Raw genomic sequence first — 27,921 nt, forward strand, 5'->3', positions numbered from 1 at the left:
GGCTCTGGTCTCTTATAAAGCACAGACATCACAAAATGAGCTAGGTCTCTATCTACAAATAAGCACAGCACAATATTTAAGCTCTTAATTCCTATGAGATGCCTAAATACTTTTGTTGGTTTGGACCTGAAAAATGGAATCCTTTTCCCAATCTGCCTCACATCTGACCGAACTGGGCCCCGTTGCCCAGCTCCTCGAAAGTGGACATTCCCAGACTGAAGGTCAAATGCTCTGTGCTCTGTCAAGCCATAGAGGAGAAATAAGTTACTAAGTTTCCTGTTCTGAACATATCGTATGACAAGATTTGTGGCACTTAGTGGAAAAATTCAAGGTGAGAACCTTAAATCCCAAATATCCCAGCTGTAGTGGAATTGTTACTAGCTATATTTATGGAATTATTTTTACCGAAGAACATTAGTTTATTTTTTACAGGAATTTTTATGAAGAACAACACATGTGAACACCAGATCTAAGCTGGCTGGGATGGTTTCGTGTCAACAACAGGAAGAAACTGTAGGTGTAAAAGAGCAGGTCAACCCAGAGAAGTCCTGCCACTTTGGGAAGTCCTGTAGATCTGGAAGATACGATCCTTAAATTGCAACAGAAATTTCTAACTGGTTGTAATCAGAAATCAGGCCAAAGCACTTTTAGTCTCTCAGTTGTGCTGGGTGATGTCACCAAATCAGGAGCTGTATCTAGGGATTGAAATAATGGTGCAAGCTACTGTCAACAGACTATGAAAAGAGGAGCAGAGTGGGAACCCAGAGAAAGCAGTGGTGAGATACACAGTGGGGTTCAAACAAAAAGATGAAAGTTTGGAGGAGGTAGACTGGAGGAAAGCTATCACGAAGGATGAAATGCAGCTGACAAAACCTCCTCCTGTGGGAGGTCTAGTAGGAGTCCTCTACTCCTAGTAGTGGCTGCCACGCAGCTGGACAGGGACACTCACACTTTTTTAAAGAATACTTAATTCCTCAGGTAGAGGAACAGCACAAAAAAAAAGACCCTTTGTTGAAATGACAGATAAACTCTGTCATTATTAACTGAAGAAGCCTTTGAAGGGACTGACAAGCACTCACACCACAGAGTGAGCTCACCGTGCCACTGTTAGCGGCCACAGGGCTGCGTCCTGTATGTAGTAGTTCAGCAATGCCATGGCTGATTTTCATCCTGACTGCCTCCTCTTTCTTTCATGATCAAAATCAGTGCAGCCGTTGCAGGTTACAACTCCGAAGTACTCCTAAGCTTCTAAACAAAGCTGTTTTAGATAGTCAGTGTTCGGTAGATACAGATCATCATGAGTGGATGACCAACATACAGTAATCATTTCCTACTGAAACTATGATAGTTCATGCAGTACCTCTATTTTAATGTCAAACATGAGAAACGTTGCTGAGCTTATCGAGCAGCATGTGGGTAGCGTGGCTGCCCTCTCCCCCTTCCAGGGACTGGTCCCGGTAGGTGCCCTCTTGGTCTGGGCTGGCCAGGGTAAGGTGCCCAGGCACCCAGAGTCGGTGGCTGTGTCAGAAACACGTGCGGCGGCGGGGTGAATGCTGCTCCTCTCCCACCAGTCATGGGGCTGCCACCCAGGGCTGCTGGTTTGCCTTGTTTCTCGACAGGGCTGGTTCTATTAGGAGACTCTATTTTCTTGTCTAGAGCAAAGATTATGAATGTTATTTTCATGAGAGAAAACACTGCCTGCCTTTCTCTCCCCAGTGGCTGCTGTTTCTCTACATGCAATAACCCAAGTGTCTGGGGATTTGTGTTTGAGCATCTAAGTGAAGAAACCATAAATAAGTCCATTAGCCCCTGGCCAATAGCCAGTATGTGTCTCTGCTGCCTGAGCCCTCTTTGCAGGTTCTTACCGATGTGTTCATAGAACATGATAGTCCTACCAGCCATGCTGGTACACCTCTAGCCATGTGGTGGTCATGGGTAATTGCTGATTTTAGTCTTTATTTTCAATGCACCTACAATGCTGCCAGCACTATTGCCATTTAAATGAGCGCCATTTAAATTCTAGGGGGGAATCTGTATTGGGTTGGTCTGAACTTTCCAGCTCGTCTCGGCCTGTCCGAGAAACAGCCCAGCTAATTGCAAGAGGGTTATGGTCTGCTTTTCTCATCTGCATCAAGGTAAAAATCAAAATCTTTCATATGTGTTGCACTGTTTCTCACAAATGAGAGCAGGAGGCTCTGGCGGTCAGGAAGTGGCTGCTTCAGACCCAGCCTGGAGGATCTGTCTTCCTTGAGAATACCTGGACCCTGGTGCCAATACCTCTTCCCGCATCTTTCTGCCCAGCCACAGACCCCCTCAGCAGAGCTTACAGCATGCATTTATTTGCCCTAAGACCAATGCAGTCCTGTGAAAAGCTTCTGTCTCGTTCATAATGAATTTTCAATGAAAACCTTAATTCAGAGAAAAGTCTGTGCCTGGCTCAGCTCATCAGCCCAGAAACAACGCTGGAGTTTCAACATTGTTCCCAGAATAAATTGCTGATTTAATGACCGGCATGGTTAATAGCTGGGATATGAATCATAACTTTGGATTATAATTCCCACTCTGTGATAAGCCTGTGTGAGACACAATGCAGTCTAAAAACTTGCCCTTCCTGGGTTGCCATCGGCAGGTGGACTTCTGTAAGTGGACAAAATCTGTGCTAGTTATACTCATCCAATCCCTTGCAAATGTGTACCGCTCCAGTTCCTCGATCTTTCCCAGTCATCGTTTGGTGGCAAAAGGAGCCTTTTCAGGAAGGTTGAGGGGAGGTTGTTTAGTTTTTACCTTCTGCTTGTTTGGGGTGACTTTCACTCTTCGTACTTGGTGTAAGTAAATCCTCCAGATCTTGCAGCATGGGGTTAGTGCTGGCTTTGTTGTTTCTCTTGTTTTTCTCCTCTTCGCGTTGCTGCATCAATAAAAACCATCGAGTTTAGTTTGAAACTGCAGATGTAACCTGTGAAATGGTGGCCTGGTGTCATGGTTGGCCTGGATAAGTGTTTGTTGGTATGAATGTAATCTCTTTGCCAAGTTCAATGTGCTGAATCTTGGTCCCGTGACCAAGGGTTTTAGGGAAAGAAAGTACCTCCCAGGCAGGACCGAGAGTCTGGGAAGCGATGGCTCTGCTTTTGTTAGGGCAAAGCTCTTGCTGGTAACGTGGTTTAGGTCTACCAGGCTGTCTGTGTATTTCCGCAACTGCCAATCTGCCCTCCGACGGGTTTTGGTTTGTTTTAAATGTGTACCTCTTGGGAGGGAGGCGGTCAGCGATAAATGCCAGAGGAAGAGGAGGAAAGCATGGCAGCATGGGGATGGGCTGCAGGGCTGTCTTTGGTTTTACTTGCATACATTTAGGTCTTCAAAAGATTTCCTTCTGGATGGCAGAGGGAGGAAAATACCCAGGGGCTGTTTCTGCTCAGGACAAGCATGCTGGATGGGGAAGGGAGAGGCTGCCCTCTCTTATGCAGTGTGGACTCCACTCCAGCTCCATCCCTCCTTCCAAAAGGGTGATCTGCCAATGGAGGGAGTTGTGTGCTGGAGCCACGGAATGCAAGGTGGTTCGTGGCTTTGCTACAGCTGAGGTCCCAACTCACAGAGCAGCCTCCATCCATTTGGCAAACCTGGCAGACTTTGGGGGCAGCCACGGCAGATCTCTCTGAGCTCAGCAGGTCATCACGCGGGGGTCTCTGGTGGGCTTCAACCACTAACCACCCCTGCCATGACCAGGCAGCTCCCATCCCTCGCTCCCTAAGCAGCGGGGCTGTGCTGACGCCCTCCCTTTCCCCCTGCTGCGTACCCCTCCTCTCTCCAGGCCTGGCTGCCTCAGCAAACCTCCAGGTGCCTGCAGGACAAAAATACGTAAGGTCTGTGCAAAGGCAGGTGCTTGTCTGGAGATGTTTCTGTTCCTTTGGGTAGCGCCAGGCCCTGCTTTGTGACCCCTCCATGGGGGTTTGTGCTCCCTTAAACCCTGATCACAACCAGTTTGTGCAGTGTGAAATAAACTATGTGCCCCTAAGTCTGAGTGTGCTGTAGCATGTGTTCAACTCTTGCAATACTTGAGGATGCCCTACGCACCAAGATCCTTATTTTAAGCCATGTGCATGAGTGGTCAGCATGAATTTGAGCATCAGATGTAATTTATGGAGTCTCGTTTCTCAGTGCTCACATCCTCGCTTTTAATGTTGCACTGATCTCTGCTTTATGCAATGCGTTGCTTGACGTGGCATTGCTTCCTCTGCTTGGGTCCTGCCTTGTACCAGTAAAATGGCTGATACCAATCCTTTGATGGCATCATATCCTCTCCTGATGCAAGGCTCGATACTTTGGACGCATCTGTGTAGTACAAAACAGCACAGGGTTACAGACCCACCAGGAAAGCTCTGGGGGAAAGCAGCTGGTCCTGCCAGACCAGCACAGGCCCTGGTAGCAGGACACCTTTGCTATTTCTTATTGAGACTCATTATCTGAGCAGAGCTGCGCTTTTGCAGGTATTCTGCTGCCAGACCTAATTCATATTAGTTCAGGCGTCCCTGCGTTATGGTCCTCTGCATGTTGCAACTTTTCCCAGTTCAGGATATCATGAGGTCGAAATCCTACCCTGCTAATTCGAGTCATTTTTTGCATCTGTCTGTATCTTGCTTTTCCCATCTGCATGGCAGAGACAGACACCAGCCTCCTTTGTAAAGTGCTTTGAGAATTACTGGTAAAAAATGTTATTGCCATGTTGTTGTTTATGGCTCTTTGCTCTTCAGCTTGTACAAAATCTGGCTGTGGTTTGGATAGGCTTATCATTGTCCCTGGGAAATCTCGGACTCCAAAACGTTACTTGAACTTTGAGGTAACTTATTTTTGTAGGTGGAAAGCGCAGTTTATGGGAAAACTTACTGTAGTTTTGATGTATGAAATAGCAGGCTATTATGGGATGTGACCACTCTTTGCATTTAGCCATTAAATGCCATCAGAGAGGACTGAATAAGCATAAAATGTGTCTTCCCCTTGTGTCACTTGTGTTCAGAAGTGAAGAGCAATTTAAAAGCTTATGTTGCACATCAAACTTGAAGCGCATGGTATTTCAAAGATGGCTTTGCCAGATCAATACTTACCATTTGCATTTTCTTCTTCAGCTCTGCATTGGCACGCTGGTACGCTTCAGCCACAGCATTTAGGTAATAGATGGCGAGGCTACAAAAACAAATGTGTTGCTGTAGTGATAGGATCAGGGGAGAGAGAAAGTTTCACAGGGAGGGAACATTTAATTTTTGCCTACTTTCTAATACCTAGTTTTCCCACCAGCTGTCTCCAAACTGCCTTTAGAGGCTCAAGGCTTAGGAAAAATTCAGGCTGCCTCGTGGCATGGTCAGGTAAGATGGGCTAAGCCAATCCAGTAGCTCACTTCTGCTCAAACAGAAGAAAAATGAAATCCTGCCCTCCTGCCTCTGCCTTGGCTGGCCATGGGCTCCCTCTGCTTCCTTTGCACTAGCGTTGTCCCTTGGGTCTTTCCTCGGGGTGAGCCCGTTCAACTCATTATCTGGGTGAAAACCAACTCAGCTGATAAAACATGTGGCTTTCTGCCATGGCTCAAAGGAAAACTAAAACAGACACCAGGTCACACAGGGAAATTGGAAAAAACGAGGAAACAAGGAAAATAGTGGCAGGCACCAGTCCTCAAGGCACAGTCCGCCTTCCCCCTCGGCCGGGAATGGCTGCCTCCTGCAGCCAACAAGGGGCTGTCGAGAGCGAGCAGAGACGGGAACCGAGGGCAAGCAGGAGCCAGGTCAAAGCAGAGCCACTGCCTTTTGTTTCGATCCCTTCTTCTGCAAAAAGGGCACAACAAAGCCAGGGGAAAAGCGAGCCAAGCTGGAGGGAACTGAAAGGCGAGCGGGATGGGAGAGGGCGTGCTGGCAGCTTTTGGCGCATGGGGAGGTGTGTGTTTTAAAATATGCCCAAGCGTCTGGGGCTGTCTCGCCACCACTGCCACTCGCCAACCAGTAATATTTTGGTTGTCAAAAATGTCTCCTCCTGCTTTTGTAGAGTGCTTTTATTCTTCTAAATTATAAACATCATCTGCTCAGTAACTCCGAGCCATTCCCAGGAAAAGCACCAGCCGTTCAGTTCACCACTATAGATTTTTTTTTTTTAAAGTAAAGTAGAAAATTCTCTTGCAGAAGCAAAAAAAAAAAAGAGGCAGACTTAAAAAAAAAAAAAAGGTTTCCTGACAATTTGTAACCTGCTTGTGTGGCTGTAGCCCAGGTTCAGCATCCTCAAACCAGGCTGGAGGATTTTGTCAGCAGAATGCCTGACTCTAAGCCCAGCAAGGCACCATGTACCGGCATATTGGTTTCCAGGTGGGAGATCAGGAGGGGTTACTTTGGATGGCCTTTCTTGAGGCTTTTTGCAGGGATCTGTCTGGAAGAAACACATTTGCTTCCTTTTGCGTAGTATTAACCCAAAACTCAGTCTTGGTGAGTTTGAAAAATGTTATTTTTGATCTTCTCTAAGGATGCAATAGTTTTATTTCTTCTACATTGTCAAACTCATTGCCTAGGAAATACATTGCTTTGTAATCCAGGGCTTTGGTGCTGCTCTGCCGTTTTTGTTGTGACCAGCCAGGACATAAGTGCCTGGAGCACCCCTGTTTTCATAAAGATAACTGGATCTACCTATTCAAAGCCATCTGGGATGCCATGCGCTCTGTTCCTGAGCTGCCTTCTTAAGTTCATTGAGTAACTGAGCCAATCCATTCCCTTTCCTTTTTCAGTCATTTCTCACCCTCTGCATTAGTGGCCAGTATCGTCTCCAACCACCACAACTTCCTCCCCTTCTGACTCCTGTGTTTAACGGGCATTGATGGGAAGGGTGTGAACTCACCAGGTCCCTCTCCCAAACACTACGAGATATGAACCTGCTCTGTCCTTGGTTTATTGAGGGTTTATTGTTCCCGGGAGGTTGAATTTGTCCAAGATTGAGCTGCCCTTAAGGGGACTTGGGAGGGAGAGGGGAAAGGAACAGTGCCACAGAAAGGGGATTTGGGGGGATGCCTTTGCTGCAGTCCAAATCTGCAGGTAGTCAGGGAGATTTGGACTGGGTTGATAGGCCAAGACTTAGCAATGCTGAAGCAGCCTGGGTGATCCTCCAAGGTGCAGGCCAGTGTCCTGGGCAGGTCCTACAGGTGGGCTGGATTTGCTGTTGAATTCCTGATTCACACTGCTAGTGCCAGTTCCCAGAAAAGGCAGAGCAAAGCCAGGTCCTGGTCTGATTGTGAGTAGTAGCATGAGGAGCTGTAAACTTTGCTGGGAATTCAAGTAAGTGTTAGCAAATGGCGTTTATCCACTTTTAATGGGGTGCTTTAAATCTACCTGCCTCTAAAATGAGCCTGGGGATGCACCCTTGTGCTTGAGCTGCTTAGCATGGATGCTGCATGGCCCTGGCACCCCTCTTCTCTGATTTACTGCTCCCCGAGAGCTGGGGAGAGAGTGTGGGTCACTGTCCTTCTCTAGTCTGCACAGTAGTTTTGAATCTTTTTCTCCTTCCTCTTGATGCAGTAAGGTGCTTCTAGCTTCTGCCAGGAAGCTCTGCAAGCCATGGCTTGAAATCCTGCTCCCGACCGAAATGGGATTATGTTATATGCCTATGTGCAAAGTATCTCTGCTTCTTCTTGCTCTGTTTCCTTTTTCCCTTGTCCTCAGGCAGCTAGAAACATGACAGTAAGTTTGACATCCATGTCAGCTGCTGGACCCCATCATTGTCTGGGACCAGAGGCCAAGAAGAGAAATAAATAGAAGAGGCGTTTTGGATTGCACCTGGAAAAAGAGAGGGGGTTATCACGGCTTGAGAAAATGACTTAATTCAGTCCACAGAAGCGGAAAACACACTTTTTGAGTGTCTGCCATCAAAATCAACAGATTGTCCATTTACGATCCACCTGTTGCTCTTTGTAGAGGTTATGTGTTATTTAGGCTTCATTGTAGGTTCCTTACCTGCTGCTTTGGGAGCTGCTGGCTCTCTGGTCATCAGGACCAAATGAAGCTCCAGCAGTTGCATTTCCCTGGATTTAATCTGTTGGCAAGCTGGAATGGGGATCAGCATAAGGACTAGCTCCAGCTTGACCCTGTCTACGTGTCTGCACCACAGCAGAAGTAGCAGCAGAAGCTGAAGACTTTCAGGGAGAAGGCAGGAAACTGGGGACTTGTGTATGATTTGTAGTTATCTACTTTCTGGAGAAAATGGTGAAAGAGACATAAACCTAAATTTCTGGCCACTGGTAGCCATCGGTTACAGGACTGTAAGCAAAAGGAGTGTTATCTTGCTCTTCTGGCAAAATTTTAATTGGGGTAATTAGATTCTGTCTCCCTGTATATTTAGGTCATCTTTATAGGCGTACAAAGATGGTGTGCTAAATTTGAGTCCCTTACTTGTGAAGTTTCTGAGACGAGAAAAGGACCCAAGCCTTAGGAAACGTCCTTGTAGGGTAACTATAATTTTGCCCGGGATTATCCCAGGAAAAGTTTGAGTGCACATAGCGAGGAGTGCTTCCGCAAGACACCTGACGCTCTCGGGGCATGCGAGAGCTGCTGCCAAGGGGCTGTAGGTCTGACTTGTCCAGGCACCATGGGGCCACCAACTTTCTTAGGGCTGTGACTCTCTCGGTAGCTGAACGACTGGAAATATCTAATATCCTCAAAGGCTGCCCAGGCAGTGTATCTGGGTGGGAAACGAGGATGTTTTAGGTAATGTGGACATAAGGTATTTCTCAGTTTGCAGAGGGGATGGGGGCAGAGACAAAATGGTGCCTCGAGGAGAGATGGACCCATGGGAAGGCTCTGGTGTGGGAATAGGCAGACTGGGAAGGGGTGATAAAAGGTGTCTCTTCAGCAGATAAACTGGATTTGTGCTGTTCCCTGTCCCGGCTGTCCGTGAAGGAAAGGGCAGGAGACTGTCACTGAACAAAACATTATTTTCAAAAGTCTACCTGCTCTCCCACCACCTTTTTTTGGGGTGACATCAAAGCCTCAGAAACCTGACCTGCAGCCCTTCTGTAAAGGTCATCCATTTGGGGTGGATTAGTTCTGCGGTCTTCATCTCGTGTTTGTGGTAGCATCTGCTAGTGCTACTGTGAAGCCCGCAGGAATAGAGCTAATAACGCAACAATATGCTTGGCTGTACTAGGGATGTAGCATGAGACTTCTTGTTTCCTGCGTGTATCTGATCTGATTCTTCTAAGTGTAGAATCTGTCTGCACAAGTTACAGTATCTGATCATCTTTATTTAGGTTAAAATGAGTAAGTAGTTCGAGGCAGATAGAGGGATGACAGGTCATTTGCAGTTTAATTCAGATTTTTCTCAGGCCGTTTCTATAAGAAACTTCATAACATGAAAACTTGTATTTGATTTAATTTAATTGCATTATCTTCAGTGTAACCTATTCAGAATGAAGGATTACAGTGCCCAAGAGTGGCTATACTGGATCAGCCCAGAGACCCATCTCCAACATGTGTGGATGCCCAAGGAAGAGTCTGAGAGAGGAAGCACATGTAATACGCTCCCCAACCCTCTCCCTGTCTCCCTGTTTAGTCTGGAGTGTTCAGAGCTGCCTATAAAATTTGGCCACGGCGCTCCCACTCATTTTAATAGCTATGGGAACCTTGAGAACAATGCCAAAAATATCTTTATAAAAAAGAAAAACGATAACTGCCCTTGTCCTAGTGCTGCTGAAGGTGCTAGGGATTGAGTGTGGTTTCAAAGCTGAAATGATCAGACAGCACTGAAACAAATTTCAGATGTATTATTTGGAAAAAGAAAAAAAAAAAAAACGAAACCAAAAAAAACCAACAACCCAAACAAAAAAACACACCTCTTCATATTTTTGGAACGTGTAGTTTTTGAATGCCCTGACTTGGCAGTGCTGTAAATACCACCAGCTGTGACAGAAATTGCTTCTCCAAAAGGCACCAGGCGAGACTGCCCATTTATTTCCTGCTGGCTACTGAAAATTTTTCATATGGAAGCTGTGACAGCTTTGATATCCACAAGGCTTCTGTCAGCAATGCATTTCATCTACAAAGTTGTGTTTAATTGGGTCAGGAAATTAAATTTTAGGAAATTGGGTTGGGCGAAGGTGAGGTGGGTAGGGAGCGTATGTCTGCCCTAATCCGGGCTGTTATCTCAGCAGAAGCTGTATTTAGATCTCACTAACATCCCAACATTTTTCTTCAGTCTCCTCCCCCCCAGCCAGGCATGTAATATTGCAAGGAAAACTTACACCATGAGCAGAATTGCAGGTATGATCAGTCCTGGGTTTGCCACATAGCTGAAGATCTTGGCAACAAAAAGTGGGAAATCGAGCTCAATGGTCTCTTGGATGACTTCATACATCCTTTTCTTTCCACTGGAAAGACAAATGGCCAGTTAAGGAGTGTAGGTATTTCCTGGAGGGACAAAATAGCTCCTAATCTAACAATGCTAAGTAGCACGTTTCCTCTCTCTTTCAGTAAGCATCAGCTTGCTGTTGGCCACCAAGAATTTTGAGATGCCTTCATTTTAAATTGTCTATTGGTCCACCCATTCCCCCCACCCCCATTGATTATAGGAATAATCTTTGCTGGGCCAACTTGCTCCTGAAGTTAATACATTTATTTCCACATGTGGCTCCTTTATGAGTTCTGACTGTTTATCCCTCTGAAATGTATAAAAACCTACAGACTGCAGTAACCATACATTTCTGATCAATATCTTGTTAAATATGGCCTTTTCATGGTAAAGATGACTTTCCATATGCAAATTCCGGCTTTCTGAAATAATGAGCCAACTTGAAGAGCTGCTAAGTAATGACAAAAATAGCAAGCTGTGATTATTGCTTAATAGGAAACTCAGTGAAAGAGTAATTTCAAGCCGGATTGATAAAGCAGATGAGAGTATTCTGTATGAAAGGAGAACAAATCTATAAAAGGATGGGTTACATAATTGCACTTCTTCTCTCCCCAGCATCTCTGGGTCTGTGAATTCAGCCCGACGAGTGCTATTCAACATCTTTAGGCTTGTTGCCTCCTGGGATCTTGCAGGATTCTGCTCAGGAAGGTGTTGGACTCTGTCCTGATGATGAGAGTCAATAAAGACAAACTTGGCTAAACGGTATCCCAACTTCATCAACTGCCTTAAGCCCAGGAGAGCTGAGCTTTCAGTTGAGTTGAGAGGGTGTGCCAAGGGTCTGAATCAGGCTGAGTGGCTTTTGAAAGGTTGATTGGGAATGGAAATAGCTCTTTCACATTGCAGATTAGTCATCTCCAAAAGAGACTGTGCGTGCAACAAGTTTCTTGTCAGATCTTCTGACATTGCTCATTGACACCTGTCCTTGTTATACAACTGAGGGAATTTTGGTCTCTTACCTTCTCCCCCACGTCTTTCAGCTTTCTATTGTCATTCTCCATTAGCAAGTGGATAACCTAAAACAGTGCATCTACAGGAACAGTTTGTTCCAAGCCTGCTCCTTGCTGAGTCGGACTCAGCGTTACTCAATCAAATTAGACTTTACTGGCATATTAATGTGGTCCACTGAATGCTCTGTGCAGTGCTGATTCTGTTCTAATTAAAAAAAAAAAGCATTTAAAAAAAAAAAAACCCTGCAACTCTTCAGGCTCAGACCTATCCATTTCCTGCTATTTTCCAATATATTTCAACATGTAAAATACATCTTGTGCTGTGGGAGTTCTTGGCTCTATGGAAGGTCTTAGAAGGAGGCTTTGGACCCCTGTCTTGCTCCCACAATGTTCCTGAGAGCCTTAGGGGTTCTCCCATTGTTTTTTTACTGGGGGCTACACCCTGCTGTCCCACCCCTGCTGTCCACTGGTGCTTTCTTCGGCGCGTGTTGCCCACAACTGGGCACAGCCCGTTGCCTCACATTGCTAAGGATTTAACCAGATGGAGAACGGAAGCATTTCACCATCTCTGCTGGAGTCCAGGCCTTCTAACTTCATGAAAATAATCCCATGTATCAGAGCAGAAAACTGGCATTTTGGGTGTTTTGCTAGTACCTGAACGGTCCACAGTCAAAGGAGGGAGGCAGGGACATGATGGTGTAAGCCACAGGCAGGAGGCTGAGGAACAGGATCAACAGCAAAAGTCCCATGTAAAAATTATTAGACTTGGATGCTTTGAAGACTCGTTCGTGAGGGACATTGCTACTCATGACAGCCCAGCACTGAAAATACATGGAGGTTAATAAGCGCAGCACGTTTATACCCACGAGCCCTGGTGCGTAAAAGGATCCCATCCTGAAAAGGAAAGGAAAAGGACAGGTGCTATTTTTTGACAGACTGGAAGGTTATTTATTTTCAGAAGAAAGAAAAAAAGTGTTCGTGTAGTGGCAAGTTTACCCACAAATAAAGTCCTGAGTGGGCTGGCTTGTGTTTCCGGAGGAGAAGCTGCCTGCATCCACGTTAGGGTACAGTAACCATACATTGAGGACCAGCGAGGTCACAGACCCCTCAGTGCTTGCAAAGAAAGATTTTCAGTTTGTGATAAAAATCGTTTGGGGATAGCTTGGAAAATACCAGTGAGTGTAACCAGCAGAGAGAGACCTCCATGAGTCTGCAGAGATGTTGTAGTAGAGGAACGGGCAGAAATCATCAATCCATGGCAAAAGAAACCTCACTTCCAGAGGAGGTGAGGGTGCTTTGTGCTGTTGCCTATTGCTTCTCGTGCTGTCACAGCAGGGCAGAACACCTCCTGTTTGCCCTCCCTCGGGGCAGTTTTGGGACGTGCCTCTCCTGCCCGACCTGCTCAGCTGGCTTACATTGACATGTAAGCTCGTGGAGCCCCCAAAACCCTTTCTGATCTCCTCCCCCAGCACGTGGACCATCTTAATACATTTTTACCACTGGAAAAAAATGACCTTATAAAAGTAAGAGTGGGGCAGGGTTTGCAAGACTGTTCTCTGCTGCAGTTATGCCACTGCTACTCTTGGCCAAGTAAACCAGCATTTTTAAATTTCCCCTTTTATAGTCAAACATAGAAAGCCAAAAAATCAGAGAAATCGAAACCAAAAGGTTATTCTACCTGGCTTGGAAGATTTCTAACTCCACTGGCAGGTTTTCTAAATAATGAAAAACAACAACAAAAAAAGGAAATGTCTTACCAAATCATTCCCTGGTTGAAGACCAAACCCAAAACATTGCCGCTGATGTCAAACTCAGCATAGGATGGCTGCATGGGGAAAGAGAGGAGAGTGTGTTGTTGCTAGAGGTACCTGCTATTGTTTGCTGCTGGGTATAAGGATAAATTTATTTAAAGCTGGTATGAACGGATTTCTGGGAGGGTTCCCGCTGCGTGCGTACTGCTTGAATGACCAGCAGCAGTGCGGTGAAAGCAAAATTGGAGCTACCGTGCTGCTTCTCTTTTGGCTTGCTGAAAATTGGAAGGATATATGGAGGTGCTTAGAGTTGCTCTGTGTTTATTTCTCCCTGCTAATAAAAAGCCAGCTGCAAGCAAAGGAGCCATGGCACGGGACTAGGTTTTACACCCCAGCTGGTGTGTCTGGCTACAGACTTACAGTTCCACTCTGGTAAAATATTGTATGTTTAAATGGTGATAATGATGAGCTGGAGCGCAAATGCTACACCAGATATATCCACGTCCCCAGATCTTGCAGCAGCAGGCTGCTGAAGAACAGAAACAGAGGGCAAAGCGAGAGAAATGTGAGGGAATATATGACCTGATGGGTATCTGGTGGCATTTTGCTCTGTGCTAGCCGGTGGTTAAAACATTGCTTTATACGGAGTAACCTGTCTGATGTGGGTGCTAATGGTGGTAAGTCCAGAACAGGCTGGTCTAATCTATTGACAGTATTTGTTGTTTTATAAATTATTATTCTGCTAGATTTGCTTATGATGAAGCTACTGTTTCTTCTATATATATCTGCTTTTGTGCACACAAAACTTGGATGACTTTTGGCAGATTAAACTATGTGTAAAGTTTTTCTTCTACATTTTCTTGAAAAAAAGTATTTTTTTTTTACTGCAATGCAGAAAACACAGTTCTAACAAATGATGGGTGATGCCCTTATATGTTTGAAATGTCCTGCACAGTATGTCTGTTTTTCACACAATTTGCATGTACTTAATACTGTCAGCAGTTCAAAAAGTTGACGTTTAAGATGTTTGTCTTTTATGATGAAAACTCAAAAGGACCCTAGTCAGTGTCTTGCTTAGCTGACCCCTCACAGCTTTGGGAAGAGATGGGTGCAAACATTGTTTTCTTTGTTCTTTCGATTCCAGTCCATTTCTACTTCAAATCTTTAGCTAGAGGTTAATATTGGCTTCTTTTTCCCATGAAAATAAAGACAACTTTCAGTGCTCGCTCTCCTCTGCCTTGAGTACTTCTGTGTGAGAAGGCTGGGTTAAACAAGAGACTTATTCACTATATACCTTAGAAAAGCACGTATACAATTGTGCTGGTGCCCATGGCTGGGCTGGGTTAGATGGCTGTTACCAAACCATCTTTCCCTCCTTTTTCATCCCTGGGCCAGGGGAAAAAAACACCCAAGCCCCACTTGAGCACTAGTGGAGTAATACACATAGCACCAGGAAGAATACGCGAATCTCCCAAAGATGTAGGAGAAAAAGAGGCGGGAAGCCCACAGTGCTTTCTTCTTTCTGTAACTACCATGGGAGCCGCTTGGCATGAAAGGAGAGTTTTTCCTTTGCCAGGTCACAGAGTGCCAACCGTCTAGTGCTGCCCACGTTATGGGCTGAAAATTAACGCTCCTACTTAGTCCTAATAAATAAAGGCCTCGCTTAGCTCCTTCTGAGCTCTCGGGGTTGGACTGCTCTTTTGCAAAAGCTGACCTGCTGGAGCGTGTTATTCTGGTCATCCCCTGACAGATGCTGAATGGGGTTTGTTTCTCGGTGCAAAATTGCCTCGCAGCCTGCCTGGGCTGATGCCGAATGCCAGGGGAAAGGAGAGAGAGAAGTGCAGAATAAGCCCTAAAACAGGTCTTTTAAATTCCACTGAGAGGGGGAGGATGGATGTCCAGGAAAAGTTTTGGTTTTGTATTTTTTTTTATACATCAAGGAGTGCCTGCAGGACAGAAGAGACTTCCAGCTATTTGTACAACTAAGATCTTAAGAATGAAGAAAAGCCTGTGTGATATTTCTAAAGATTGTTTAAGGAAAACATCTAGCAAAAAAAGGTGGCTAACAAAGTGAGAGGAGGACGTGGCCGGGAGGAGGAAACCAAAAGCTTCAACAAGACTCTGATCTGTGAGCACACACAATGGGAGCAATTTTGTACTGCTTGGCAGCCAGGGGGGTCCTCCAAGCTCTGAAATCCCTCGGCCACCCTGGGAAATGTCCTCTGCCTCCCTCAGAAGAAATACAGAGAGCTACACAAGCAGCAAAATGCCTGTTGTGCCCCAACTGCCCTTGCTTGACCAGGCCCTGTAGACACCTGCAAAGCCCTCCTCTTTGCTCTTCTCCAGACCCCTCCTGGAAACCCTCCCAGTATGACAGCTAGGCAGCTGGTGGACTGCTATAATTGTAATCTTGCAAAGTATTTCCATCTCTGTCTGAATCCATCTTTGGATTGGTTTTGTCACTTCTTATGTGAAACAGTGGACTTTTTTTTTTTCATTATTCTCTTCCGTACTTGTGCAGCTCCAGCGCTGTTGTGTCTTATGCATACATGAGAGGGGAAGGAAACGCTCCTTGCTCCACTGCAGCAGAAGCAACACCAGCTTCTGGCATCGATCAGAAGACGGTGCCGTGAGTAAAGCATGCTACTGCCTCTGGGGTGGGCAACAAAAAGGAAGGTCTGGGGCTTTGAGAAGAGGTAGAGCCCAAAGGTTTGGGGTTATAACAACTGAATGAACCTCAGATTAATTTTTTTTAACTCAACTTCATGTTTTAAAGTCCTGAGATGGGGGAGAGAACGGCATTTTTGTAGAGTTCTTTCTGGGATGGAACCGATTGATCCAGAGAAGTGATGCAGAGATTACATACACCAATTAAATTATTAGAGAAGACCGGAGGACCACTGAAACGATTCAAAACCAGTCTGACCAAATGGCCCTAAATTACTTCTATCTTCTCAGCTATAAGACATTGACTTACAAATCCAGCCTCTAGGTCCCAGCACCAACAGTAATTCACAAATCTGACGAAGCAAGCTCGGATGAAATCTCCCACCAGGATGGTTATGTAGGTCACTAGGATATCAGACACGGTGAGCCTTACAAATTCCTGCAATTTAGAACAAGGAAAAAACATTTAGCTCCTATAATTTCAGTAGCACATTCAGGACTGTATTTTTTTATTAAGCCATTTGTCTTTAACCTTCAGAAAAGCATGCCATGAGCAAACTCGCTGCCTGTTTTCAAACACTCGGCAGTGCCTAAGTTTTACCTCTATACTTGGCAACCACGAGCTCCATTACAGCCATTAGCCCTGATAGTTGCTGCTAGCATTATTGACTGCACTATATGTTGTGGCAGCACAAAAAACGGAAGCAGAATGTTAATGCTGCAATAATACTCGTGTAAAACATACATACACTGAGGGTAATTTTGATTGTGCATAGCTCTGCTATGGCTCAGCTCCGTAACCTTCATGTGGACTCCTGAGGAAATTGCTCAGCTGTAAACACAAGCTGCGAGGAAATGTAGAGAGGGGAGATGTGCAAGACAAGAAGGGTAAAATTGCAGGCAGATGTAAGACTTGTAGGATGGAGATAGCTGGCATCCCAAGGATTCAAAAGGAAAAACAATTACAAGAAAAGGTTAAAAGTCTGAGGGGAAAACCCAAGGATCTGGAGGATGACAGCTCAGCTGCACTGAGGATCAACCCCTTCCAAAGAGCGACGATGGCTGGTCTTTCCCCGCTTGACTGAAAACCACTTGGCTAGTGAAGACCCATTGGGTGTACACAGTAATGCATAGCCTCATAGCTTGGTAAGACTATCTATATCAGCCAATAAATAATTGCTTTTACTTTTTAAGTTGTGCATAGTCTGGCTGCAGAACTTCTTGGTGAAAGCTGAAGGTTGCGGGGTGAGTTTGTGGGGTGAAACTCTGAGGACTTGAAGGCCACCCTGCGTGCATTTCAGGGGGATTATTTTTGCCTAGTTCTGCTTTCGTCTCATGGGCTCACGATATGTTAGAAGTTGGGATGTATCACGAGTTCCCTTGAGACATGTCCTCTGGTTGGGTTTTATTCATGTTCCAAAACCGCACTGCAATGTGAACTGAAATGCAGCAATAAGTGAAGAAGACAGGTTTGCTTCAAAGGCGCAGTCATGATCTGAACAAAAACACGGTGCAGGCATGGCTGCAGACTACCTGGCCTTTTGTGCTCTTCACAGCAACTGCCGCAGAGCTGTGCATGCTCTCGGTGCTTCTAGCTGGGCATTTCACCACCGTGGCTTCAGAACTGTGGCCAAGGACTTACACTGCCTTGGTGCTGCTATGTGAGAGTCGGGAAAGATGTCATTTGTGAGGAAAACTTCAAGCCTGGAAATGCTAAAAACATCAACAACAACAAAAAAAACCCACCCCGGAGACTTACTACATAATGAATTTCTTACAATGCCGACAGTTGTCTCCCAGCAGGGTCCCCTGGGCACATCCGCGGGATCAAGGGAAGGTGGGGTGGCGGTGCTGCCATTCCCCATGGATGAGTTGTGGTGGCCAAGCAGCGTCCAGTGTGTGATGTTCTTCACCACGTCCTCTTCAGCCAACTGCAACAAAGAGACACCCCCCCAGCCAAAACCGTCAGGAAATAGGGGTCCTAGAGGACGTGTTTGGAGAAACCCAAGGCGTTGGGTTCTCCCCTCCTCCCTACCAGTTACTCATCATATAACATCTCCTTACAACAGAGTTGCAATGCTTGCAATAGCACAGAAACTCCTTCCCTTTTGCCAGGAGCAGGGGAGCAGCAGCCCTTTCACACCAAAAGCAGATCAGGGCACCAGGAATTTTGGGGAGCTAGCAACCTGCTCCCCATACATGGAGGAGCCAGACCTCCTGCAAGACTGCTTGTGTGCAGAGGAAGCCTCCACCCGGTCCTCCTTCCTCCCTTCATAATTTTTCAGGGCAGAGCAAACCACCCCAATTCCTCCAATTCTTCTAGTTTAAAACAGAGTCATTTTTTTCTGCAGATCAGTTAGACATTTATCCTTTCCTGCAGTTATCTGCCTGCAACACACTACCAGGATAATGTTAAAGAGGGGAGGGCAGGGGAAGAGGATTATAAACTGTATCCTCAGGGTCTGCGTTAATAGAAATTTCAAACGGTGTCAGATGGAGAAAAAAATCGAATTACCCTAATATGCCATGATTATAGGTGACAATAACCACTCTCTTTTCAGGGTTGTCAAATGAAGCTGGAGATTCTCTGGAAACCCCTCTGGTCGGTGAGTCTCCCAGGGGTGCTGCAGCTGGTGCCTGAGAGGATTGGGGATGGGGGAAGCGCCTGCTGCAAAGGGGGTGGTCATCCCTGCTGGCTGCGGGGATGGGTTGTGCTCACCCTCAGCTCTGCAAAATGCTAGCAAACGTGACTTTTTGGCTCAGCTCTTACTTTTTCATTGACATCATCCATCAAGGCCAACAAAAACGTATAGAGATTCCCAAGGAAGAGCGCAAAGATCCGCCCCAGTTGCCATTTCAGCCCGATGCGGGGATGGTAATTTTCTAGTGCAGCGATGGTTTCAAACAGCGGAGGGCAAAACATGCCCAGCAAGGACATCACAATTTCAACCTGCCACATGAGGAAAACAAGATTACTGCTAATAGTAACAACAGCGACTACCTTGCTTTGAGCAGAGCGGGGGCTGCCAGCAACTGGTTGGAGATTTTTGAAGGATTTATAAAGGGGAGGGAGCCAAAGCAAGCTCAGCTTCTGGCTTTGCTTAGTGTGCAGGCAGCACAGCGTCAGACTTCAGGGCTGGGTTGCACGGCTTGCTCTTGCAGGAGCGCTTTTGCCGTTATCTCAAAGGGATGAGCTCTGAAGAATTTATTCCCTGTCAGCGCAGACTCATGAATATTTAGGTTCCTCAAGTCCCTCGTAGTACTGCTTGCATCAGCTCCGAGGTTCTTATTTTAGTTTCAGAGGAAGCGCAAGACTTGGCTTGTGTGCATGCAGATAATTAGTCGATGCTAATGTTTATTTTCCACGTTCAGCACCTTTGCTTTTGCAATAGGCAATTATGGATTTGAATGGAGGCACATCAAAGACTCAGTTTGGCAGCTCAAGAAAATATGTCCTAGTGGTATTTTTGTTCCTCTATATAGTGCGAGATGCTAAGTTGTACTGTGGTCAATGAGGTCATTGGCAAGTCAGGATTAGCTCAGGCATGACTTGCAGGCTCTATCTTTTTTTACAGCCCTACAATGCCCGTTGGCCTGCAGAGGACTGTGTCTGCACAGCTGCTGGCAGGCTCTGACTCATAGGTCTCTTTTTTGTACTTTTCTTTCCAGGAGAGGGAACAGTACCCAGAACTGTGTATATTCAGATCTCAAGTTATCACTAGGAAAGTCTCAGACATTAAACTTTTTTTTTTTTAATAGGATTTTTTTCTTTGGGAAAATTTACTGAAATAAATCAAAGCATTTTGTGAGAAAGTGCTGTCTTGCTATTGTTTTCTGAGGGAATTATGAAAATGCATGGCTTTAAATTTAATTTGGCTTTGATATATAAATACATGATAATGTAGTATACATTGAAATTAAACCTTTCAATAGGTTGAAACTTTTTTTTTTTTTTGTGTGTGAAGAACTTCAAGGTTTGAACTTCTGATTCCAAAATCAGACACAGAAACATTTTGACAACTGCAATTTTTCTGCAGGTTCTAATATCTTATTCCCATAATTCAAGTTTAGCTTTATGTCTGATCGTGGACATTTCTAACACCCAGAGAGCTTTCTAGTATAACAGAGTTTGTAAGCATTAATATGCAACTTAAGGTAGATTTTTTAGAAAAAGGTCAGTGTTGTAAGTGCTGACGACCTATTGACTTTCCTTGTGATTTATTGTAAGAGTATTTCCCCTTCTCTGCAGGAGTTGTTAATTTGCCCTGGAAACTCTCAGTGAGACCAATGTGCTTCCCGGCTAAAACAAGTGCAAAGGTACTGAAGGGGACTTCTGGGCCCTAGTAGGGAATCCCTCTGCCTTGGATGCTGTCCTCAAGCCGAGGCAACAATTGTGCTGATGTCTAAGGCAAATTATCACAGCAGAAAACTGGAAGCAAAGTTCCCTTACCTCGTTTCTTTCATACCATCCAACGTTTTGCATTTTGGAAAACGTCTGGGAGCGTTTCACCACGAAATAAATGAGGTAGCCGCTCCCACACAAGCAACATATGATGAGGACGTTGGCCAAAACCCGCAGGAACCTCCTCAGGTGGATGTTCTCATCCTTGTTGCTTTCTTGCTCGTCCACAATAGACTCCTGAAAAAACAGCGGTGCTCACAGAATTGGAGCGAGTATCTCGCAGCACCAAGCCTAAGGCAACATCAGGTAGTTTTCCACCCTATGAAATGCAATCCCATGCTATTCTGGCTATCTTGAACTTGGTAGTTTGTGTTAAGTTCAAACTAAGCTTCATACAGACATCCTGGTTTGACTGAAAGACATCAAGTGGCAAACAGCCTGCCGTGTCCCAGGGGAACGTGGTGGGGGAATTGCGCTCTGAAATAAAACAAATTTTTTTTCAAATCCTAAAAAGGGGGATAGGGTGACCCAGGACACGGGAGCTGGATCTGCTGTGGTTCAGCGCCATACCCTGTTGGTACAGAGAGATGCTGTACAGGTACCCAGATTTCCCCTTAAACCTCTGCCATGGTAGGCGCTGGGAGCATCCCCAGAAGCAGCCAGAGAAATGCCGGTTAGGGTTACCTTGAAGCTGGTGGTGATGGATGCAAACTTGTTGTCCGCTGTCTCTGGGTTGCCAATGAGGTAGTCCCAGCTGGTGAACATTTTCCAACTGAAAATGAAGTTGTCATCGTCCCCATCTGCTGTACTTTCATTGGCGTTGCGTGCCATCCTGTATAAGGACGTATGTGGTGACAAGGTCAGACGGTGTTTCACAGAGCCACCACATGTCCTTCAGCTTTGCAAAGCAGCACCGGTGGCTTGGGATTGCTGGTGGGTAAGGAAGGAGTGGGGTGACCGTTCTTGGGGTTTGGGTGCAACTGTCTAATACGTGCCATTGGACTTTAGGTTTAAGGAGCACTGAACTGTCAAACAGGGTCTTTGGGGCTATGCAGATCTTGTATTAAAAATAGTAATGTAGAAAAAACCTAGCATAGGTGATTAAAGCAGGTTGAGGATTGTTTCCACCAGCTAGTGCATGAAGAAAGTCTATTTACAGTGCTTCTGGATGCTAGGGTACAGTATATGATTAAGGCTACCTCTAGTTAGTTAAATGTAGTCAAAAACCACTGGTGCTGTCCGACAGACCCACTGCAACACAGTTCTAATGAGACTTCAGTAGCTGCAGCCAATGCTGGAGCCAAAGAGCTTGCAGCAAGTCATGCAGGGAGAGAAAAAGGATTATTCTTGTTAATCAGCATAGGAGCAGATATGGCTTCTGCTGTTTCCTCTCTATTATTTAATCCCTGAAATCCTTCTGTAAATCCCACTAGAGTAGCACCAGTCCCTCAAGGAAGGCGAGACAACAGATGCTGCAATTTCATGGCAAATGTACAGCAAATCCCCATGTCCCACTCCAGCCAAAGGCTCAAGAGGCTCTTTCTGCCGCACAGCAATAGGACCTGTTTCAGCAGCGATACAAACCCATGGGCTTATTCTTTCTTGCAAAGGAAGGAAAACCTTTGCATGGTGTGCCCTCCAAGCAGAGACAGGGGGTTTTATTTTTTTATTTTTGGCTCTGCAGAGACCATCTCGGCAGTGAGAAGTGCCTCGGCTGCGTCCTCAGTGCCCTGGGGATGCTGCAGGGGCCTCACCAGTGCTCGGGTAGAGTGCACCAGGGGCACAGAGATTGGGGCCCTGCTTTAAGACTCCACTGATTGGTTTGGGGACACATCAAAAACAGTCTGGTAGCATTTGGCTCTTTTCTGTACCCCTTGCACCATTTGTGTGACTCACATTGGCTTTCAGGAATGCTTTTTTGCAATGAAAGGATGGGAAAAGGAGCCTTTGAAATTTACTGTAAGTAAAATCCTCCTTCATGTACAAAATGCACCTGTTTGATGGCCCTGTAGTAATGTTGGAGGAAGGGTTAATGTGATCCAGAGAGGAGGAGGAGGAAGAGGGCTGGAGAAGGAGGTCGGAGGGTTGAAAGTAATGCATGTGAGCACAGGCTGAGGCAGGGAACTGCCCAGGTCCACCCAGCCCGTCAGAGCCAGCGGTGGTGGATGCTGAGGCCAAGTGCATGAACACAGCAGGCACGCAGCCCCCTTCACCCCACGCTCCCCCAGCTGTCCGGCCAAAGCTGGACCGAGCCGTGAGCTGTGCCCATGGAGGGGAACCCAGCTGCGAGATACATCTGCGTGGATTTTGTAGAGAGGGCAATGCCAGCCGTACTTACGATCTTATAACAACCATCAGGCTGTAGCCGAATACGCTGATCCCAACCATGAAATATGCCATCGGTAGCCTGTATTTTAACCAGCCAATTGTTCGCTGGTTGTTGTAGTAACCGTAAAAGAGTGCCGAGTATTTGATGTAGCCCTGGAGGAAAAGCAAAAGCAAACCTTTCTGTAAGCTGTGCAGCTTTTCTTCTGCAGGAAAGAGGTTTCTGGTGAAAACTGAAGCTTTAAAACAAGGAAAATCAACTTGGAAAAATTTTTAGTGTCTCATTCTTGGCTCTTTGCTGCCCTGTCACCTTTGAAAGCCATCCTCCTAAGAGCTTATCCTCCTAAGAAAGGGGAGAAGAGGGAGAGCATGTCAGAGGATACTGGCTCAAAACCAAAATGTAGTTTTTATCCATCACTGTTTCATCCCTTCCGGAAAAACCTCCTTATTGCTCTTTGGGGCTGTAGCCCACCTGCTTCTCTAAGCCAGTATCAAACACTCCCTTGTAGAAATGCTGTAGCAACGGGGCTTCCCACCATGATGTGAAACTTTTCCTTTCAGCTAGGAGGCAGCTGATGCTCGGTACTCAGCAGATTTAGTTCCTTTTACTGGCTACCACCTGCAGAACAAGTATAACTAAAGGCTAAAATCAAAGCATTACTTTCCTGTGGAAAGCTCAGACACGATATCAACCATGTTGTCTCAAGTAGATCTATTTTTTGCTGTACAAACTGTTGGGCATTCAACGAGTGTGCAGATCTCCTAATCTGCTGTTAGCAATCTCTCCCTATTTTTCTGTCATATCTCATCCAAGTTGATGTGTATCATTGCATATTGTACTTCTCCATTTTTTGCCAGTTGTCTTTCAGCTCATGAATTAAGTGTAGTTAATCAGTGTGGCCATGATAGTTGAGCAAGCTCCCCTCTGATCAAGCCTTTGGAAAGACCAAAATTGAGACATAACGGGAAGCTCGTATTAGAGGCTGTGTAATGGATCTTGTTTAGAGACATTGAATAATTTACATGGGAAGGGACCTCTGGTGGTCATCTAGTCAAGCCCCCTGCTCAAAGCAGAGCCAATTTCAAAATTGAGTGCTGTGGCTCAGGGCCGTGTCCAGCTGAGTTTTGAAAATCTCCAAGGATGGAGATCCCACAACCTTTTGGGCCTCTCTTCCAGTGTTTGACCACCTTCAATTAGACTAGGCTCCCCTAAAGCGCTCAGTTTTTCATTCCTAACCTAACATAAAGCTTTAATATCCCTGGGTGCCACAGTAGCTGTGTGTTTGCCCTGCACAAAGCGCAGTGCCACAGGTACAGGACAACTCTGCACGTGTCTCTGCCAGTGCTGCTGGGCCACTTGGGAAAAGGTAGCAAGCCCATGGCTAGCACACCACAGCACGGCTGCTTGGGGCTCATAGCGTATTATGTATAACGTGTCTGGGGAGGTATAATGAAAAAAGCCTCTTAAAATATAAAGATAATATTCTTGGAAGGTGCTAGTGAAGTTTTTTTCTCAGGTTGTAATCCCGAACCTTTGTCTTTTTGATTCATCAAATGGTGGGGACTGAAAAATGAGTTTCTCTGCTCACATCATCCAGTATGTTCTTTAAACTCCATTTGTGAGACATGGTGTCTGGTGTCCAAGTGAGATTTATTCCTTTCTACTCCTCTAGAAATTCATGATGTGACCTCCTTGCTGCCAAAGAATACATCTCCCCAGCTCCTCTCTCTTGAAATGTATTTTTCAGGATCACAGTATTGACTCTTCATTTTATGCCTGCTCTGAAATATGTTTCCCCATTGCACCTCTCCTGCTGAGCATGCTGGAATAAGCATCTATTCATTTTCAAAGGGCAAGCCTCTGTGAAGGGCTTCATTTGACATCTGGCTGCAGAGGGTATAGGTGTACGCCATTGCCCTGTAGCTGGAGATTGCTTCTCAAGCTTGTGTGATTGCTCCCTGGTGTCAAGCAGCAAGGGATTGGGGATGGAATGGGGACCTGTATGGCAGAGGGGTTCAGAGGATCAAGCCCTCGGTGATAGCAGGGGAATGTAGATGTATGTACCAAGCCACAGGCAGGAGACTGGCAGGTCATGGTAACCAGCCTTTCATGCAATGGTACAGCCTCATCCAAGAGCAAATTTCCTTACTGATATGTGTGTAGTTTATGGTCTCCCAGACAAAATCAACAGCTGAAGTTCAGCAACACTCCTGCAGGGTTTTTTTGTTTGTTTGTTTTGGGGTTTTATTTTGGTTTTTTTCTGGACGAATGAGTTTAAATGCTGCTTCTTGTATTTTTACAGTGTGCTGCTCAAATGAGCAGCAGTGCAATGTTATTCAAAATGTTGCTAATTCACCTCTGAATTTTGGATTCTGGCAAGTGGGTGAAAGTGCTGGGAGAGCAAAAGCTAAAAGGATCCTCAGCAGAAAATGGGTGGTGAACGAAGGTCTGGCCCTGTCAGGTTCCTGGACACACCAGTATTTGAAGCCTTATTAATAAATTCATTTAAATAATCTGGCTTACATTACAGTAATGTTGGGGGTTTTTTTGGTTAAGGAAATTGTGATGGGGTTTATTACAGAAGCACTGGGTCACACGCTTGTAATATGTGGGCCAGCGCCATCAAGCATTTAAAAAATATTTCCAGAAGTAGCAGCTTTGAAAGTCAGATCCCAAGGCATTGGCCACAGCAGAATCTCTTCACCATCTGCATACATCTTTTTCTTTTTTGGGCCGTCCCCTAAAAACACTTAATCCCTTTGGCCTAAATCTTCAAAGGCAAAGAGTAACTGAGGGGGTGGTATGAGTCGGGGTTGCAGCCAAGTGCTCACGGGCTGCTGGAAACTCAGGCTTTCCCTTTGGGTGCAAGTCCTAAACTTTGGTTCCAGCTTCAGTCTCGTATAAGTATTTCAGGGGAACAGCGATGGCAGGGACGTGGGGAGCAATCCCCTTCCCAAGGCTATGAGCAAGTTCAGTGGCATGGCAAGGTGCTCCCTGCCCCGAGAGGGAGTCCGCAGCTTGAACTCGCCTTCTGGCTGCCTGGTTCGGAGCAGCTCCCGCGTTTCACCTGCACGTTGGCTGCCTTTCTAGTTGGAAGTGAAATGGCTCTTGTGCATACAAAATTTTTTGGTTCCTTTCAGAATAAAATTCTACATTATGAGTGTGAGATGACGATATAGATTTCTATAGATTGTTCTATGTAGATTTAAAATACAGCAGAAATTTATTTATTGGGTGTTTTTTCCTCTGAAAAAAGGATCTTTTTTTTGCCTGAGTTCACGAGGCAACTCTGTGAATGTGGTTTAAGTGAGTTGCACCAAGCTCATCACTGGGCAGTTTACATAGTCACCTGCTTCTACTAATGCTCATAGAAAAACCTAACTTTGGCTTCTTGTACTTAATGAATAAAAATACTGTGTAGATAAAAGGACATGGGGTTCCTAAATCTGCTTTAACTTCCTTCAGTGTGGAACCATGTAACTCCACTGGCCTTAGTGGATTTTACTTTGTCCTGTTGCACCTCATTGACCCCAGAAAGACACATTTCGGATGATGTTAGCCAGCCATGTTGGGATGTGATATGTCCCCTTTGGAATAAAAGTGCATCTGCTTTGTTCCTGCAAACCCAAGAAATATATGTCTCTGTGTGTTTGTGTGTATACACACACGTGTGACATATGCCAGCCAGCATGTTTGTATATAGAAGTGGTTCAAATCCATATGCAGGTGCCTGTATGTGCACATGCTGTTTTGGCCAGAAATCTCTGGAGATCCACAAAGATTTCATGGCAGCGGGCGTCTTCATCTTCTGGAAGAAATAGGTGCATTCCTGGTTTGTCTTGGAACAAATTCATCCCTGTCGCGCCAGTAACTTCTGAAGGGTTTTAGGAGGTATTCAGCTGATCTCTTATGATTAACACTCCTGTGCTTACCTCAAAATCCCAAAGAACTGAAAAATCCATAGCTGTTGCTTGTTCAGCCCGGGGTACAGTTTTCCTTGGCATGCTCCCGTATGGCATTCCCATCAGGACCTGGTGAACATAAATAACAGTGATGCATGCATAGTATAACACACTGTACAGTTTTTTGCATTGTTTTTTCTTAACAAGTCCCTTTGGGTTTGCTTTTGGTTGGGTTTCCTTTTTATTGATTTTAATATATATTTTATTTCTTAATACAAGAGCAGCAGTTTAAAATATTTAGAATTAATTTCACCCAAATAACTAGAGGACTTCCCTTTCCCTGGTAACATCCATTGCACAGGAAGTATTTTGCCAAGGAACTGTAATTTCAATGAACAGCTCCAGTTTAAATGTCCTTAGTTTAGCAAGAAGTTCTTTGCTTGAACTTCATGGGTCTAATGCAATAAAGGGATTAGCTTTATCTATTTATGCAGGACTCCTCCTTTGAGAGAAGTCAAGAGCACTGGGTTGAGCTTGCAGTATATTTTGTATTATATAGTCTTGAATTGAAAAATGATCTCAAGGTGAGGTGAAGGGCAGTTAGGTTTGGGGGAAAAGCATATGACAAAATGATGCAAAGAACAGTTTTCATGGCACAGCCTCCCCTGATGGCACCACGCAAAGCAGGTCTTGCAGCAAGTCCAGCAGCTATTGAAGTCCAGACAGAGAACATCAAGGGCTATGGAGAGTTAATATATTTACAAGCAGACTCTGACTGGTGCCTATACCAAAATATCTCATTAGCATTCATAGCCTAGAAAGGTTCTAGCATATAATCTATCACTTATTTTTTAGGGTTATCTAATTAATTTCAAAATCATTTATGATTAAATGTTTATTGCCCAGCTACTCTCCATATTGTAACAGCTCAGTAGGCAATGAGTAACAGTATGCATACTTTAAAGATGAAAGCTGTTTAGTCTTCTACCATATGCATAGTCCCTAACAAAATACATTTGTATTGTTCAGTGCTAATGGTTATGTCTCTTCATCCTGGGAGGAAACAGAGCTTTTGCTTTCGATAGTGTGAGCAACCACATTGAGGAGAACAAAAGAACGGTCCTCAGGAGAGACTCTGTGCTGCATTTTTGCTCCATAAAAATCTGCATTGAACAGAACAGATGCCACTGTCTGCAGTTTGCACAGCCTTTAAAGACTGCACTGAGTAATTTAGCCAGAGCTGTAATGGCTACATCAAAAAATTTTTCAATAAACGATCATATAAAGTTGGCTATGAGATCCTTTTCCTTCTCCAAGAATAGAGAGAAATAGAAAAACTAAAAATAAAACTCTTCCTTGTGAATCATCGGAAGTAGAAGTACAGAAAAGGGATATTTCCCAAATAAATGTTAGTTGGCAAAGTGCTGAGAAATTGTTTGTTCCTTCCCTTGGTGGCTCCTCCTGCGGGGCTGTGCTGTGGCTGCCGGCCCAGGGCCGTGCCTCTTGG

The 27,921-nt window shown here is 45.2% G+C and overlaps 1 protein-coding gene across 1 annotated transcript in view; it reads right to left on the reverse strand.

Annotated features, from left to right (window-relative positions):
* Positions 1–1,398: 1,398 nt before the first annotated feature.
* Positions 1,399–27,921, reverse strand: part of TMC2 (transmembrane channel like 2) — a 34,186-nt gene continuing 7,663 nt past the window's right edge. Inside the window, exons 8-20 of the mRNA XM_075140740.1 lie at positions 26,445–26,543; positions 22,525–22,667; positions 20,871–21,018; positions 20,235–20,423; positions 18,555–18,734; positions 17,563–17,715; positions 16,095–16,223; positions 13,124–13,191; positions 12,021–12,260; positions 10,253–10,378; positions 5,097–5,175; positions 2,785–2,905; positions 1,399–1,652 (exon numbers count right to left, since the gene is read on the reverse strand). Of these exons, the coding sequence (XP_074996841.1) occupies positions 1,399–1,652; positions 2,785–2,905; positions 5,097–5,175; positions 10,253–10,378; positions 12,021–12,260; positions 13,124–13,191; positions 16,095–16,223; positions 17,563–17,715; positions 18,555–18,734; positions 20,235–20,423; positions 20,871–21,018; positions 22,525–22,667; positions 26,445–26,543 (1,929 nt within the window). The remainder of the gene's footprint in view (positions 1,653–2,784; positions 2,906–5,096; positions 5,176–10,252; positions 10,379–12,020; positions 12,261–13,123; positions 13,192–16,094; positions 16,224–17,562; positions 17,716–18,554; positions 18,735–20,234; positions 20,424–20,870; positions 21,019–22,524; positions 22,668–26,444; positions 26,544–27,921) is intronic.

The sequence above is a fragment of the Calonectris borealis genome, chromosome 2 (genome assembly GCF_964195595.1).
Source record: "Calonectris borealis chromosome 2, bCalBor7.hap1.2, whole genome shotgun sequence".
NCBI classification, from domain to species: Eukaryota; Metazoa; Chordata; class Aves; order Procellariiformes; family Procellariidae; genus Calonectris; species Calonectris borealis.